Consider the following 17551-nt stretch of genomic DNA (forward strand, 5'->3'; position numbering starts at 1 on the left):
TCTTTTTCTTCCTCCTTTTTTGTTATATTTACTACTTCATCATTCTGAGGTTTTAACACAGGGACTTGTTAGATCAATCTCTCTTCATCATACTGATCGCCTAATTTATTCTGGAGAATAAATCAATAATCTGCTCCTGTAAAATGACAGTTACAAGAACTCTTAATTAGCATATCAACAAAATGTAATGGTTATCTGGTGAGGTAGGCAGATTAGAGGCCAACGGGACCTTTTTTCTTTTTCTTTAGAGTAAGGTGGTGGTTCAACACTTCCACTGTGGATCTCCTATACCCTCAAAAATCATGCAGTATGCAGAGGCTAAATAACCCGGATCAAAGGTACCATCACGTGGGTATGGTGAAATCTGAGGATTGGCCTCAGGCCAGCCAGCCAAATTCTCAACAAATGGTTGTGCATAATATCCTAAACCACATCGTATCATCCAATCATACGGTGTTTCACCAGGCATAAGCTTGGGAGAAGAGTTCCCCATTATGAACAAACAAAAATATTACAACAGGCAAAGAAAAGAGGCGCGGAGAAGTCAAGAGAGGAAATATACAGTGTACTCTTCTTAGATTTTCTGTCAAAACTAAGGATAACCTTTGTTGCTTTCTCATACGAAACCAAGGATAACCTTCTTGGCTTTCTCAAACAAAACCAAGGATAACCTTCTTGGCTTTCTCAAACAAAACCAAGGATAACTATCCCTCTAAAAGGGGATAACTTCTTCCTAGTAATACTTACTTTCGAACAGGTAGTCAATGAGACATGTCTTACCTGATCGAGAGTATCATGTCGGGGTCACCAAATTGTAAGAAAGATTCCTCCTCGCACTTGTCCGTGTCCCTTTATCTCTGCAAAACAATAAGAGCACTCTGGAGCACTGAGAGAACAAACCACACGAGTGAAATCAAATCTGGTTTATTCCAAACAGCTGCTCAAAGAACTGAGTGACAGAACAGAATATATATATGCAATGGAATACAGTAAGCTGTGCTGTATGAGATAAGGTGGGGGCTAAGTTTTTTTCAACATAGATAGGGGTATGCCAGAATGCTGCTTCCTCACAACTCGTATCCAAGCATTGAAGGTCAGAAAGCCTGTACATGAGCAAAGAGAAACTGAATGTCCTGCGAGTAATCTCACAAGCAGGTCAACCTATCTTGTCTTCTTCATCCTGTCAAGATAGAGCGCTAAAAGAACAGGATAGACTCAAATCAAGAACATTAAATCAGAAGAGGTTAAGATGACATATAACACAGAAATACATTTTTACATGACAGAGGTTCCCTGTTTCTGTTCCCTTAAGATTAAGGTTACGTTATCAGCAAGCCTTACCATACTACAGTATGTTCCTGATATTATGCTTATGTTTGCAGAAACACAAAGTACAAAAAAAAGAACACACTTATCACAGGTCAGCATGACCAGAGTGGGGAGAACATTCCTTTCGACAGAGAAAGAGAAATGTGGAAAGAAATGAAATAAGCACAAAAATTAATTAACATAAAGAAAATTCATTTCAGCAATAATCATTTACAAAGGTGCACAAATAAATCACGTGGTATTTGGTACTTACATATTTTTATTTAAGATTGAGATTTTATATCCTCCCTCCTTGAACTGCCACCTTATTGTGGTGGAGGGGTTTGTATGCCTGAATGATCCTAGGAGCTATGTTGTCTGGGGCTTTCTGACCCTGGTAGGGTCTCCCAAGGCAAACAGGTCCTATGTGACTGGCCAGACAAAGAGCGGTTCAAAACCGTCTCATGAAACAAATTAAAACAAGGTCCGTGACGTCACCCAGTATGGCGCAACCAGGGCCCCACCCTGGAGCCTGGCCCGGGGTGGGGGCTGGCATGCGAGTGCCTGGTGGCCAGGTCTTACCCCACTGGGTAACACCTGGAGGGGGTGATTGGGAGGAACGGTCCCCCCGAACCTGAACCCAACTGGTGTTCTGTTATTGGACTTCTGTGCTAGTTACAGTTTGTACATAACGAACACCATGTTCAAGCATAAAGGTGTCCATCAGTGCACATTGCACCAGGACACGCTAGGTCGGAGGTCGATGATCGACTTTGTGGTTGTTTCATCTGACCACGGACGTATGTCTTGGACACTCGGGTAAAGAGAGGGCCGGAGCTGTCAACTGATCACCACCTGGTGGTAAGTTGGATCCGATGGCAGGGAAGGAAGTTGGACAGACTTGGCAGACCCAAACGTACTGTGAGGGTTTGCTGGGAACGCAATATTTAATGTTAATATTTAATGATGACTCATGAGTTCAGTATTTGCACAGATTTGACTTACATGAAGTTCCCCAAGAAATGAATGAGTGAATATAATTTATGAAAAGTAAGCCGACAAGTTGACTAGTGATTTGAACGCATGCTACACCTGATTTTTACCCGGTGTTAATTTCAAACCCTGATGATAATTAATATTGATATTATATGTATAAATATTATATATAAATGTTATTATAATTTTACAAACGTGTGGAGTTTCCAAATTTTCTCTTGAAGAATTTAATAATTAAACAAGTGAATATAAACATATATCAAAGAGTTAAGTATATACCTGTCATTATTTTTTCAGTTAATAAATAAATAAGTTAATAAATAAATAAATAAATAAATAAATAAATAAATAAATAAATAAATAAAATGTATCCATCCATCCATCCATTTTCTACCGCTTAACCGGGCCGGGTTGCGGGGGCAGGAGTCTAAGCAGGGATGCCCAGACTTCCCTCTCCCCAGACACTTCCTCCAGCTCTTCCGGGGGAATACCGAGGCGTTCCCAGGCCAGCCGAGAGACATAGTCCCTCCAGCGTGTCCTAGGTCTTCCCCGGGGCCTCCTCCCGGTTGGACATGCCCGGAACACCTCCCCAGGGAGGCGTCCAGGAGGCATCCGAAACAGATGCCCGAGCCACCTCAGCTGACCCCTCTCAATGTGGAGGAGCAGCGGCTCTACTCTGAGCTCCTCCCGAGTGACTGAGCTCCTCACCCTATCTCTAAGGGTGCGCCCAGCCACTCTGCGGAGGAAACTCATTTCGGCCGCCTGTATCCAGGATCTTGTCCTTTCGGTCATGACCCAAAGCTCATGGCCATAGGTGAGGGTAGGAACGTAGATCAACTGGTAAATAGAGAGCTTCGCCTTGCGGCTCAGCTCTTTCTTCACCACAACAGATCGGTATATCGACCGCATCACTGCAGAAGATACACCGATACGCCTGTCGATCTCCCGCTCCATCCTTCCCTCACTCGTGAACAGGACCCCAAGATACTTAAACTCCTCCACTTGAGGCAGGAACTCTCCACCAACCTGAAGAGGGCAAGCCACCCTTTTCCGGCTGAGAACCATGGCCTCGGACTTGGAGGTGCTGATTCTCATCCCCGCCGCTTCACACTCGGCTGCAAACTGTCCCAGTGCATGCTGAAGGTCCTGATTTGAAGAAGCCAACAGGACAACATCATCTGCAAAAAGCAGAGACGAAATCCTGTGGTCCCCAAACCTGACTCCCTCCGGCCCCCGACTGCGCCTAGAAATCCTGTCCATATAAATAATGAACAGGACCGGTGACAAAGGGCAGCCCTGTCGGAGTCCAACATGCACCGGGAACAACTCTGACTTACACCCGGCAATGCGAACCAAACTCCTGCTCCGGTCATATAGGGACCGGAAGGCCCTTAACAGAGGGCCCCGAACCCCATACTCCCAGAGCACCCCCCTCAGGCCATCACGAGGGACACAGTCAAATGCCTTCTCCAGATCCACAAAACACATGTGGACTGGTTGGGCAAACTCCCATGAACCCTCCAGCAACCTGGTGAGGGTATAGAGATGGTCCAGTGTTCCACGACCAGGACGAAACACGCATTGTTCCTCCTGAATCCAAGGTTCGACTATCGGACGAATTCTCCTCTCCAGTACCCTGGCATAGACTTTTCCGGGGAGGCTGAGGAGTGTGATCCCCCTATAGTTGGAACACACCCTCCGGTCCCCCTTCTTAAACAGAGGGACCACCACCCCAGTCTGCCAGTCCAGAGGCACTGTCCCCAACCGCCACGCGATGTTGCAGAGGCGTGTCAGCCAAGACAGCCCCACAACATCCAGAGACTTAAGGTACTCAGGGCAGATCTCATCCACCCCCGGTGCCTTGCCACTAAGGAGCTTCTCAACTACCTCAGTGACCTCAGCTTGGGGGATCGACGAGTCCACAACCGAGCCCTCCGCCTCTGCTTCCTCAATGGAAGACATGTTGGTGGGGTTGAGGAGATCCTTCGAAGTACTCCTTCCACCGTCCGAGGATGTCACCAGTCGAAGTCAGCAGATTCCCACTCCCACTGTAAACAGTGTGAGCAGGGCACTGCTTCCCCCTCCTGAGACGCCGGACGGTTTGCCAGAATTTCTTTGAGGCCAACCGATAGTCCTTCTCCATGGCCTCACCGAACTCCTCCCAGACCCGAGTTTTTGCCTCTGCAACCACCCGGGCTGAAGCTCGCTTGGCCCTCCAGTAACTATCAGCTGCCTCCGGAGTCCCCCGAGCCAACCAGATTCGATAGGACTCCTTCTTCAGCTTGACAGCATCCCTTACTTCCAGGGTCCACCACCGGGTTCGGGGATTGCCGCCACGACAGGCACCGGAGACCTTACGGCCACAGCTCCGTGCGGCTGCATCAACAATGGAGGTGGAGAACATGGTCCACTCAGACTCAATGTCTCCAACCTCCCTCGGGATCTGGTTGAAGCTCTGCCGGAGGTGAGAGTTGAAGATCTCTCTGACAGGAGACTCTGCCAAACGTTCCCAACGGACCCTCACAGTACGTTTGGGTCTGCCAAGTCTGTCCAACTTCCTCCCCTGCCATCGGACCCAACTCACCACCAGGTGGTGATCAATTGACAGCTCCGTAATTATATTTAATTTATCTTATTTTATTGTATCTAATTGTTTTATCAATAGTCAAATATTCAGCAGTTAAAGTTTACTTTTTGTTTAAAAAATAAAATGTCACTAACAGGACCGGTCCCAGTTGGTATCCTGCAAATCGTCCTTTACAAATATGACCTGATAATGACAGAGGTGACATGGCCTGTTGCAGAGAATTACTGCAGGGTGACTTACAATGATCTGGCAACAGTCGTAAGTGATACTGATTGGCTAAGATTGAAGAAAGAAACAGCAGACAAACATCCGGCAACATATGCCTGGGTCGGATTATACAATGATATCAATAGCTGGCGCTGGTCCTTAAATGACCTCCCACTGAAGAATGTCAATTATACCTGCTGGTACTCTGGACAGCCTAATAATCTTAGTGGAAAAGAAGCATGTGCTGCCATAGGTGGTGGTGATGCATGGTGGGACTTCCCATGTACAGGACCAAGACCCTTCATCTGCTATAATGGTGAGTGAATATCATGATACTGGTTTATCACATTTTTGGTTGTATTTTGGTGCCATGTTTCCTGTACAGACGCATGACTGAGACATGATCTTCTTTTTCTTTTTTCCACAGCTAATTTCAGTGATGGTGCCCAGTTTATTGGCATCACTACACTTCTGTCCTGGCCTCAAGCTCAGGCTTACTGTAGAGAACATCACACAGATTTGCCCAGCACTCTTAACAGTTCCGAGCAAAACATGTTAGTGCAGGTGAGGGACATCCAGGGTGATTCCTGGATTGGGCTCTACAGAGACACATGGAAGTGGTTAGATAGAACCATCACTTCAAACCTACCCTGGGCTTCTGGAAAACCTGATAATGATTATGGCAATGCCAACTGTGCAGTGGTTTATAACGGACTGTTTTATGATACACCCTGCAATGGTCTGTATTCTTTTTTCTTAATATACAGTTCTTAATATACAGTTGATGGCAGATAAATTTAATCAAAAATAAACAAATAAATAAATTAATGTAAAACGTATTGTTTATACATACAGGGTCTTCAGGAGTATTATTATTATTATTATTATTATTATTATTATTATTATTATACAGGGTCCTCAAGAGAATCTGACAGTACAAGGAGAAGTATGTGGGGAACGTTCAAATGAGACTTTTAGGAAAGGAAATTCAACTACTTTGTGTGTGTGTGTGTGTGTGTGTGTGTGTGTGTGTGTGTGTGTGTGTGTGTGTGTGTGTGTGTGTGTGTGTGTGTGTGTGTGTGTGTGTGTGTGTGTGTGTGTGTGTGCTTGTATATTCCACAGTTTACATGTGGAGTCAGACAGTGAGACTGCAGGTGAAGTCTGATGGCAGTGTGTTTGACCCTGCTGTTCAGTCGTCCATTTTAGAGCAGGTGAGTCTTAGGACATCTCTGAAATTTGGAGTAAGTTTGTGTTTTAACATCAATTTCATTACTGCTCATCTGTTCATATTTATGTCATTCACTCCTTTTATTAATTCCTCTTTTATGGGTGAAAACTTTTTTCTTTTTAATTTATATGAATAAATCCTAATTCTGCTCATCAGATGAAGCAGAAACTGAAAGAATGTTGGAGAACACCACAGTGACCTGGAGGGTGCAGCCAGATGGAAACATCTTCAAGAATACATTATTATAGTTTATAATGTTGTTATTATAGTTTATAATGTTAATATAGTTTATACATTAATATCATCAATAAACAATTTAAAAATAAAACTTTTGTTTTTGCAACAATCATAGATTAACGTTTATTATGGTCTGATTTTATTAATTCCATGAGATTTATATTGATTCTTAAAACACATCATCATCATCATCATCATCATCATTATACATCATCACTACACTGAAAAACTGTCCTCATGTCATCAGCAAACAGAGCAAAGTGTCTGAAATAATTACACTGATCACAAGTTGGCAGTAAAAGAATCATTAACACAAACAGACTTGCTGAAGTGGAGGAGCTACAGATCCAAACATCATAGATCATGAAGATCTTACTTGTTCATCTGTTTGGGAAGCAGGTGTGTGTGTGTGTGTGTGTGTGTGTGTGTGTGTGTGTGTGTGTGTGTGTGTGTGTGTGTGTGTGTGTGTGTGTGTGTGTGGTTTTATGTAAAACTGCTTTTCCTTTGAAAACAGAGCTCTTTGTTGTTATATTTGTAGACTGCAGCATGAAATCTGGTTTTAAACATTAATCAAACACTGATGGTATAATTAATTTTTTTACTTGGATTTAGAGAATTCTGATTTACATCGCCACTAATTCTGAGCTGATATCAGGGAAAACAGTATCATATGAACCAGACAGAGACGGTGACTGAACAGCAAAAATTTTACTGAGAAATACGGAGAACATTGATACAAAACAAAGGTGTAGTATTTGGTGTTGTCTATAAGCACCAATAGCGTAGAACAGATGTGAAGGTTGATGTGTTTATATTGGAAAAGAATTATCGAAATTACAGAAAACTAACTGTCACAGAGTGTCTGTGTTCAGGACATGTTCATTATAACAGAACAGATAGAATTTCTAGGTGAAAGCAAAGAATACGATGATCATAAGAATTGGTAATAAACAAATGACATCACAAGGTCAGAGCAGAGTGTAACAACAAATATTCAAAATATATAAACACCCTCATAGGTCCCAGCAGGACCAGGACACACTCTAAAGGAGCATCGAAGACAGTTTCACTGGTGCGTCTCAAAACCTCAACCTCATATGACAGCCATCTTGGTGGTCAGACCCAGTAAACAGCAGAACTTACTTCATCTTGTTGATTAGAACAGCTACATGAGTGTTATTACAGTTTTTTTCAGTCGCTAACAAGTGTTTGTCCAAACATATTTTCAAAACTCTAAACACAGTTAGCACAGCATCAGTCTTTTGTGGCACACATTTTCACATTCACACATTTCATGTCGTTTTCACACAATATGCAATCAGTGAACACATTTCCACAATGCTTACATTTTCTTAACAGACAAGCTATACCTCCCAACAATTATGGATTGTTTTTGTAGTATTTACGAATGTTAACTCACAACATCCCACAATAGCAAAAACAATATTCCAAACCTTAGATACTGTATAAAAACCTCTTCTGCAATGATATCAGTTCAAAAACAATATATCTCAGCTGATAATAAACAAACAATTGAATAATGGACACACAGCTGATTTATGTTGGGTGAATTGGGCCAACCACAGCTGGCCTTTTTCTCCAAGAGCATGATCCGTGTTCTGCCCAGCACGGCGTATTGAATTCCATGTTGTGCTAATTATCCAATGTTATAGTGATCAGTGACTTTGGTTCTGATTGTTCTTTCGTTATCGTGTGTAATTTCGGGAACGGTAGGGAGGTGGGTGCCACTTTATTTTGTGAATCCTTGTTTTCTCCTGTTTTGTGTTAGTTAGGGAGTGAGTTCAGGTATCTGTTATTTATTTTATTTTTTTGTTCTAGATTATCAAGATTTCTCAGGCAGTGAACTTTTGTTTGTTATTTTGGCATTGCCCCCTCCTGAGATTTTGTTCCCTTCCTCAGTTGAACTTGAACTTATTAGTTTTTTTTCTCTTCCTGTTATATCCAGATGCTTAAATAAACCTTTCAAATTCAATACGGAACGTTGTTGATGTGGTGCTGTGGCAGCCCCAGGTCCACCAAACTGCCACTGCTGGGCCCATGAGCAAGGCCCTTAACCCTCAGTTGCTCAGTTGTAAGTCACTCTGGATAATGGTGTCTGCTAAAATATAAAATGTAAATGTAAAATGGCAGGGTCCAGGTTATGCTCTTCTCTCTTCTCATATGTTAGGTCTTAACGCGACACTACACATGGGATGTAACAAATCTATGAGACTTTTCAATAGTAAGGTTAGTGATTTCTATTGGGCTGATAGTGAATGCCTTAATCACTTGATTCATGCCAACATCTGAGCAAATGTAAAGTAAAGACTCAAAATTCCAGCTCAGGCACTGGAAAGAAATCCTACTCTTCATTTGCCAAGGAAATTAATTCAAATAGTCACAGTGCTCTTTTCCTAACATTGAAAGATGTAAGAATCCTGATCTGACCTGTTTTTGCCCTTTAACACACCGTGTAGGTCTTCCTTTATAATTACAATACTATGTAGCTCTTTTGTAGATCCATCATTTTTAAATCATTATGATTAAGATGCCTCTACATTTTTCCTCTGGTTTCCCAATGGGTTCGATTTTATCTCACTGCCCAAAAATGCTGCCTCCTGGTTACCAAGAAGAGACAGTGATGATTTTATAAAGCAGCCATGATCATATTGTACATGCTGAATGTTGGATCTGATAATTGGCACATGGCTATTCAACACTAAAGGAACCTGATGAACTCCTTCACTTCCTGTCTGTGCTGAAATCTGAGGAGAACCTGAGTCTTGTTTTAATAAGGAGTTTGAAGTCTGTGTGAAAGTTAAAGCTTGATGGAAATTAGTCTGCATCACACGTGTCACAATATCACCTTAAAAAGAGGACAGGGGAGTAAACATAAGCTTTTTAGAGAGTTGTGTGTAAGCAGTAAAGTTGTAAAACAGAGCTACAGAAGAAACAGCAACCTTCAGATATATTAATATTCATATTCCAGGTATGTTTTAAGGTTTAAGGTGCTTTTCTTTATTGTTAGAATTGTTTGAAACATTAATTACAATAACTGATGCAGTACACAGTGAAATAAAACCATGTTCCTCCAGGAACCTAGTGCTTCTTAGAGACACAGAGCTATATAAAACAACACAGAACAAAGAGATGAAAAAACTATCCACATGAGTGTAGATAGCAAACTACTAGACAAATCCATAAAACTGCACAACATACAGTCTGTATGGTTCTTAGTGCAAATAAGGATGTTTTGTGAACATATGTAGACATAAGATTTGTCAGAGTTTAACAATGTAAGGTGAAAAGATGACAGACTAAAGGCAGACATGTATAGTTTAATAAGTGTACATGTGTGGGGGCTTTGAATGACTTATATTTTGTTAATGCTTTTATTTTGAAGATAAAATTTTGACTGATTTGTGATTAACAGATACCCAGTCATCATGAAGCTGAATTTTTTTCTTCTCCTCTGTTGCACTGGTGAGAGACATTTTTAAATTACTTTTTGCTAATTACTTTAATATTGAATAAATAATTTTACAAATGTGTTTTATTAGTGTTAAAGATAAAATCTTTAATTATTAGTCTCAGTAAAATCTAGTCTATAAAAATAGCTTTATATCATAAATCTTTTGTCATTCAAGTTCTCAATTTCTTCCTCTGTTCTTTATGTATTTATGTACTATGTGTTTTTTGTTCTCTCAGAGAGTGAAAAATAAAAGGATATGGTTATATAAATAAATTTTAAAGTTTTGATTGTTTGAAGTTTTGTGAAATAATAAAAAGCAATTTTTAAACTCACTCTACAATTAATGTTTGCTTTTAATTTTTTTTTCATTAGAGCTCATAAAAGTGATTAGATATAAGGTGTGTCTTAAAACATATTATATTATTCTACAGAAATATTTATATAACCTTTTCCTAAATTGTCACCTTCTGAGATCACTGAAATTATCTAAATGACTGTAATTACTAATACTTTTACAAAAAAGTTTGTTATATCTGTGAAATTTGTCCATTGTTAAAACAGCTATACAAATACCGTAAAACTTCAAATAATAGCCCGGGATTCTAGTTATCCAAATCGCCGAACTGCACCGGCTTGTATTTGAAACAGGCGTCTATAAGAGACAGGCCTTAGTGTTGAGATGTTCAAGCATGACAGTAGGAGGTTACCACATTATATTACATTTTATTTATAATTAATTTGAATGTGTTTAACAAATCATTTAAGTAAGAAATGTCTTAGATTATTGGCAGCACAAAAAAATGAAACAGCAATGGGCAGAACAATATAAGTTACCGCTAAAATCCATCGAGCATATTTGTTGCCCGAAACACATCAACAAGTAAGAATGAAGGCTACCCTGTAAAACAACTGCAATCATATGATAGAAAATTACTCTATTCATCACTATCATCATCCCTGCGATCCTCAATTACAAGTTCATTGGCGAATTCCTCCTCCTCGTCGCTCTCCTCCAATTCTCCCTCTCCGGCCTCCGCTAACTCTGCCTGCCTTGCACTAACAGCTCCCGCCCAGGGGTCTCATTTATAAAACTGTGCGTAGGATCCCTACTAAACGTTTACGTACGCCAAAAAAAAAAACCCGATTTATAAAACCATGCGTACGCACACCTGTAAGCAATGTTCCCTTTATAAATCACAGATCACCCGCGGATGTGCGTACATGAACCAGCCTCAAATCCCGCCCTGTACACGCCCATTTGTAACCACAAATTGTCAATGCAAATGACTGCGCGGGCACGGGAGTGGACCTCGTTATAATGAGTTTCCTCTGCGCTCTGCGTGTTTAAAAATAGGATGAGGAGCCAACGTCTCAGGGGTAGCGACTGTCGCCTGTAGGTTATAATTATATTAAAAGCAACATTGTTATATTTATATTAAAAACAAAACTTTTTTTTAATATTGTTAAACTCACCAAGAAGCCAGTCATCAGGTACTGCCTGCATTTAGTCTGTTCCCTACACTGTTATGTGTCAAGATAAAGGAATCATGTGTTGAACCAGGCCAGCGTGCCACATTGTTTGTGAGGGTCATGTTGGAGTCACATATGATGTGCACATTAATAGAATGCACATGCTTTCTATTAACATAAGCAAATTCATTTTCAGATGGTGCCTTTATAGCAACATGAGCGCAGTCAATTGAGCCGATTACATTTGGGAAACCAGACATTGCTGCAAAATTTCATTTTAATTCCGGCCTGTTCTCGCACAGTGTTGGGGAACCTGATGTACCGACTACCCATATTAAGTATACCATTCAAAACCACAGATATTATGGCACTCAGGGATGGCTGTGATATACCAGACCTATAGGGTGAGATGATAGATTACAATAGAATTATTTCATATATGAAAAGGTTTTAGACATAAAGTTGAGGATTACTTTTATTTTTTTTTTATATAAATAATTTACCTGTCTGCCAATTCCTGCTGGAAACAGCTGGTTGCCAAGAACCCCAGAGTGGTGAGAACTTGTCACGGGGAGCCTGTGATCCTCAGGCGTCATTGGGCATCAAGGAAGGATGCACCCTGGACGGAGTAGCACTGATTATTATTATTATTATTATTATTATTATTATTATTATTATTATTATTATTATTATTATTATTATTTTATTTTTAATACATTTTGAATTACGTTTCTATTACCGTTGTATTTAATCTTCATGATAATGTGTATATAATGTATGAAATGGAGTGAAAATTGAATGTCATTAATTTTTATAATTGTTCTTCTCACATGAATTTTCTACAATCTAACTTCAGTTCACGACCTCACCATCTCTGTCGCCAATTCCCTTTGTCTCCAGAATGTGCATACACAAGTCTCAAAGTTTGCTTAAAGGTGCGCACATTTTCCCGTCAAGTTTGTTTTTTATAGATCACAACCTTACGCATGTTTCACAAACGTACGCACGTTTCCAGCCCCGTTTTGTGCGTACGCACGCTTTATAAATGAGACCCCAGGCCTCTATTTGAGACCGGCCTTTATTTACCCAAACTTGTCGTCACACCAGGTGTTTAAAAGAGACAGGTGTCTATTTGGGACTTGGCTATTATTTGAAGTTTTACGGTACATTTTAATTGAACTGGGTTGAAAATCACTGAATTGAATTAAACAGTATAATTTCTGCAGTAAGATTATGTAACTGTAAACACACAGGATAAGTGAGGAGATCTTAATTGTTAATGTATTCCTTTGATTTCTCCTGTACTTAATTCCTTTCCTTGTATATTTTCCTCATGTCATCCAAGTGACAAGTTAGGAGACAAGGAAAGCAAATGAGGAGGCACGGTTAAGAAAATAGAGACACTTGTGTGTTTACTTTTCTGTTTGATGCTTGAACTAAAACGGAACTGGACACCAGGCTGAAGTGCAGGATTTAACTAGGATTTACAGACTACTTTATTTAAGCTCTTAGTAATGTCTATATGTAATGATCTACCTGTGTGATTTTACTGACTATTTCAATAACAGGTCTCGTCACAGTCGATGTATCCCACGTGCGTACAGTCCATCATCAATATTACCTGATAAAGATCGGCGCAACATGGTCTGATGCCCAGAGTTACTGCAGGGAGAAGTACACTGACCTGGCAACAGTTGTAACTGATGAAGATTGGATAAGACTGAAGAACGAAGCAATCAGTAAAGGCGTGGAATCATATGTCTGGTTTGGTTTGTACAACGCTATCGACAGCTGGCGCTGGTCCTTAAACAAGCTCCCGCTGAAGAATGTCATTTTCCATAATTGGAGCCTGGGTCACCCCAATAATTATGCTGCGGAAGAATCTTGTGGTCTATTCATTTCAGGTGGATACTGGATGGATATAGATTGTACTGGTTTGAGACCCTTCATATGCTACAATGGTGAGTTAATGTCCTGACTTTGATTTGCTTAGTTTTGCTTTGAGGTTTAGTTTTGAAAATAAAAGAATAAATAAATAAAAAGTTAGCACTCTTAGATTTTCCTAAAATACATCCAAGTAATAAACCTTACTCATTCTAATGCTAGATTATGTTTATATATACACATTTTTATTTAATTCCACAGCTAATTTCAGTGGTGCTTCCAAGTTCATCGCCATCTCTAGTCCTTATCTTACCTGGCTTGATGCTCAGGCTTACTGCCGAACACATCACACAGACTTGGCCAGCTCGCTTAACAGCTCAGATAACAATTACTTGTTGCAGCTGAGAGATATCCAGGGTGATTCCTGGTTTGGGCTCTACAGAGACACATGGAATTGGTCAGATGGGACCATTGCTTCAAACCTGCCGTGGGGTCCTGGAGAACCTTATAATTCTGGAGGAAATGAGAACTGTGCAATGGTCGCTAGCAATCTGTTCTATTGTGTATCCTGCACCAACTTGTACCATTTCTTCTGTCACACCAGTAGGTTTTTTGTTTTTATAGTTACTGAAGTTAAGATGAAGTCATTGGTAACTTCACCCTTGAACAAAAAACAGGATAAAGTTTATCTCAAAGTTTATCTTTATCACTATTTATCTTAAACAATGTCTATGATTCCTGTCATTAATGAGAAGCAGAATGATTTGCAGACTGCATAACACAGTTGCATAACACATAGAAATCTTACCATAGATTAAGGTGCCTATGGATATGAAACACTGCATCAACATCACCATCACATTCTGTATGTGAAATACTCACAGTGCAACAACAACCATACTCAAGTTGGTCAAAAATCTTCAGCCATAATAATTCACACTGATTAATTCTTTCCTAGTCATGATTCAGACTAAGGTCCTGTGGTTCCACCTGTGACCATGGGTTTTCCCCAACCTCATGTTTCCTGTGTTTGTCTTCCTTTGTTACAGGAAGTCATGACTAAAGTGTGTGTGTGTGTGTGTGTGTGTGTGTGTGTGTGTGTGTGTGTGTGTGTGTGTGTGTGTGTGTGTGTGTGTGTGTGTGTGTGTGATCCACAGTTATACCAGTCAGGGAGCAGCAGCTTGTGAGACTGCAGGTGAAGTCTGATGGCAGTGTGTTAGATCCTGCTGTACAGTCGTCTATTTTAGAGCAGGTGAGTCTCGGGAGACACCAAGTTCCTGTGTTAAGTGTAGAAACTCTGTTCTTATTCAGGACTGGTACTGAGTAAATAAACCTTGATTCTGATCTTCAGATAAAGCAGAAACTGAAAGAACATGGCATGTTGGAGAACACCACAGTAACCTGGAGGGTGCGGCCAGATGGAAACATTTTCAAGAAGAAAAACAAAAATGATCTGTAATGTAAATGTAGATGAGTTGTAGAAATGTTAATGTTTAAGCTTTAAATCAGTAGGAGGATCAGATTAGCCACCTCAGCAACAACTAGCATTCATATGATTGAGATTATTTATTTATTTATTTATTTATTTATTTATTTATTTATTTATTTATTTATTTATTTAACATTCTGATTTTCCTGTAAACACTCAACAAGGTGATGATGGAAGGGAACATGTTAAAATACTGGATAACTGGGTTTAGTGTGTCGTAGTATATTCTTTATACAGAATGTAGTAGATGATGTTAATAAACTATTAATGAATAAATAAACCTTTGGTCACTATTTTGTATCCAGAATAGAATTTAGCTTATTCTGGTCTGCTACTATTAATTGAGTCTAGGTGATTAATGATGAATCCATAACATTATCATTTGACAGAAGTATTTAATCTAATATTAACCTTACAGATTTTTATGCTCACAGTTGTGAGACTCTGACATTTAGACCTGTGACTCTGAATGCTGGTCTTAGATTATATACGTATATTTTTCCCCTTTCCTATGGTGTGAGCTCTGACCTCATACTATATAAAACAAGACCCTTTTTTTTTTAGTTGTATACTTGTTTTACACGTTAATAAACACTGGACAGAAGTGTTTTTTATTCGCTATTATACTATATAAAACGAGACCCTTTGTCGATCCATCATTTTGAAATCATTGTAATTAAGATGCCTCTATATTTTTCATCTGGTTTCCCAATGGATTTGATTTTATCTCAATACCCAAAAATGCTGCCTCCTAGTTACCAAGAAGAGACAAAAATTATTTTATAAAGCAGCCATGATCATATTGTACATGCTGAATGTTGGATCTGATTATTGGCACATGGCTATTCAACACTAAAGGAACCTGATGAACTCCTTCACTTCCTGTCTGTGCTGAAATCTGAGGAAAATAGGGCAGAATTTGGTTTTGTTGAAATAAGAGGTCTGAAAAAAAACTGCTAGATAAAAGTGATTCAGCAGAACACTTATTCTCGGGGGGGAGGAGAGATAGCTGACAAAGACCAAGACTTGGTTGGGCCTCCATTACTGAGTGGCACGACAATAATGGGTCTGTACCTAGGGCAGGCAGACTCCTCAATCCCATCCTGCAGCATCCAACCAGTGTTGTAAAAAGTACAAGAAAGCAATACTTGAGTAAAAGTACAAGTATCGTACTAGAAGAAGACTTTGGTAGAAGTGAAAGTTATCTTTTAGAATATCACTCAAGTAAAAGTCTTAAAGTATCTGATATATACTGTACTTAAAGTAAAAGTAAAAAGTAAAATTTCAGTGATTTTCGGTAGGCATAAGAGGCACTTCATCTTGTAGGAAGAATCTTTCATTCCAATTTACAGAAACATTTCTTGCAAATACGGCCACGGATGTTTTACATTATCTTCTTCACCCTGTTCACCGAGTTCCCCACTATCGTTGGGGTAGTCGTCTATGATAACGGGAAGTCCTCCAGTAGGTGCTTCCATGGCGGGTTCAGTTGCGCTTCCTCCTCCTTTGGCAAAATTACGCTGAAATTGAGCATGTGGAGCGTAATGCAATCTAGGGGCAGTGATTCGCCAAACCTCCCTTATTGCAGTTGCACACATTTCTTCTGATTTTACTTTGTAGTAACGAGTAACGAAGATGCTTAGTGGAAATTAAAGTAAAAGTATACATTTTATCTAGGAAATGTAGTGGAGTAAAAGTGAAAGTTTAAATAGCGAAGTAAAGTACAGATACGTGAAATTTCTACTTAAGTACAGTAACAAAGTATTTATATCTAATATTATATCTGATGTTGATGCAGTGTATGTATTTGTACTCTGTTACATTACAACACTGCATCCAACCTACTTCTACTTCTATGGCCTGTTGGGTGGGCTTTAGGGACCCGGTACTGTACTCTATTACCGCCACTCCTGGACAGGATCTGATTTCATGGTGGACCTAGATGCACTCCATGGGATCTGTGGGGTTAATAGCAAATGCAGACAATTCCATAGCAGACATAATTGGATTAGTAAGCCAGATGGGCCTCCGCAAAGCTGTTCACAGCTGTATAATAAGAAACTCTTTCTTTGACATTTAAACCTGTGACATGCTGGTCTTAGATAATTTATTTAGATAACTTATTTTCCTAAGTAAAGCACGATTGTTATTTTTTTAGTTGTATACTGCATTCTGAAGGCTTGTTTAACATGTATTCCAAATGACAGCAGTGAAATGCTTTTTACTGTGAAATGTCTGTCTGGTATTCAAGCATAAAAAGAAATGGAATTCAGGATAGAAATAAAACCAATCTTGGCAGTCTTGAAATGCCAGGAAGGAGAGCAAATATTTTACATGCAAATGTAGGAGAGTAAAAAAAAAAACTAATTAACATTAGTGTAAAGAAAGAGAGTGTAAACAAATCCAAAAGAAAAACTTGAACTCTTTGTTTGATTCTTTGAAAAAAAAGGTGATGCCCAAATTGACAAGTTAATAGGTGTTATTCTTTTTAGTGCAGCCCCAATACATGCTCCTCAAAGCTCATTTGTTCCTCCACCAGTTTCCAAGGTCAGAAACTAAACCTACAATGTCTAGCAAAGTCACACTCAGTTATTTATCTACAAAAATACCTCAGCAATTCCATATCAGTCACCTGTAAAAGAACAGTGATTAGAGATTCATCCTGTTATTGAC

At 39.6% G+C, this 17551-nt stretch overlaps 2 protein-coding genes across 2 annotated transcripts in view; both read left to right on the forward strand.

The window, feature by feature from the left end:
• Window positions 1-17551, forward strand: part of LOC113643904 (macrophage mannose receptor 1-like) — a 146000-nt gene that overhangs the window by 77410 nt on the left and 51039 nt on the right. The window lies entirely within an intron of this gene.
• LOC125145120 (macrophage mannose receptor 1-like) lies at window positions 10000-15077 on the forward strand. Its single transcript, XM_047815897.1, has 5 exons — window positions 10000-10046; window positions 13074-13466; window positions 13651-13992; window positions 14547-14641; window positions 14741-15077. The coding sequence occupies exons 1-5, from the start codon at window positions 10010-10012 to the stop codon at window positions 14846-14848; spliced, it is 975 nt and encodes a 324-aa protein (XP_047671853.1). The 5' UTR covers window positions 10000-10009; the 3' UTR covers window positions 14849-15077.

The sequence above is a fragment of the Tachysurus fulvidraco genome, chromosome 7 (genome assembly GCF_022655615.1).
Source record: "Tachysurus fulvidraco isolate hzauxx_2018 chromosome 7, HZAU_PFXX_2.0, whole genome shotgun sequence".
Taxonomy (NCBI): Eukaryota; Metazoa; Chordata; class Actinopteri; order Siluriformes; family Bagridae; genus Tachysurus; species Tachysurus fulvidraco.

Coding starts and splice junctions, on each gene's coding strand:
- LOC125145120 (XM_047815897.1), top strand. CDS start 10,010: ATGAAGCTGAATTTTTTTCTTCTCCTCTGTTGCACTG. Junction 10,047..13,073: donor TCTTCTCCTCTGTTGCACTG/GTGAGAGACATT, acceptor TTTCAATAACAG/GTCTCGTCACAGTCGATGTA. Junction 13,467..13,650: donor ACCCTTCATATGCTACAATG/GTGAGTTAATGT, acceptor TTAATTCCACAG/CTAATTTCAGTGGTGCTTCC.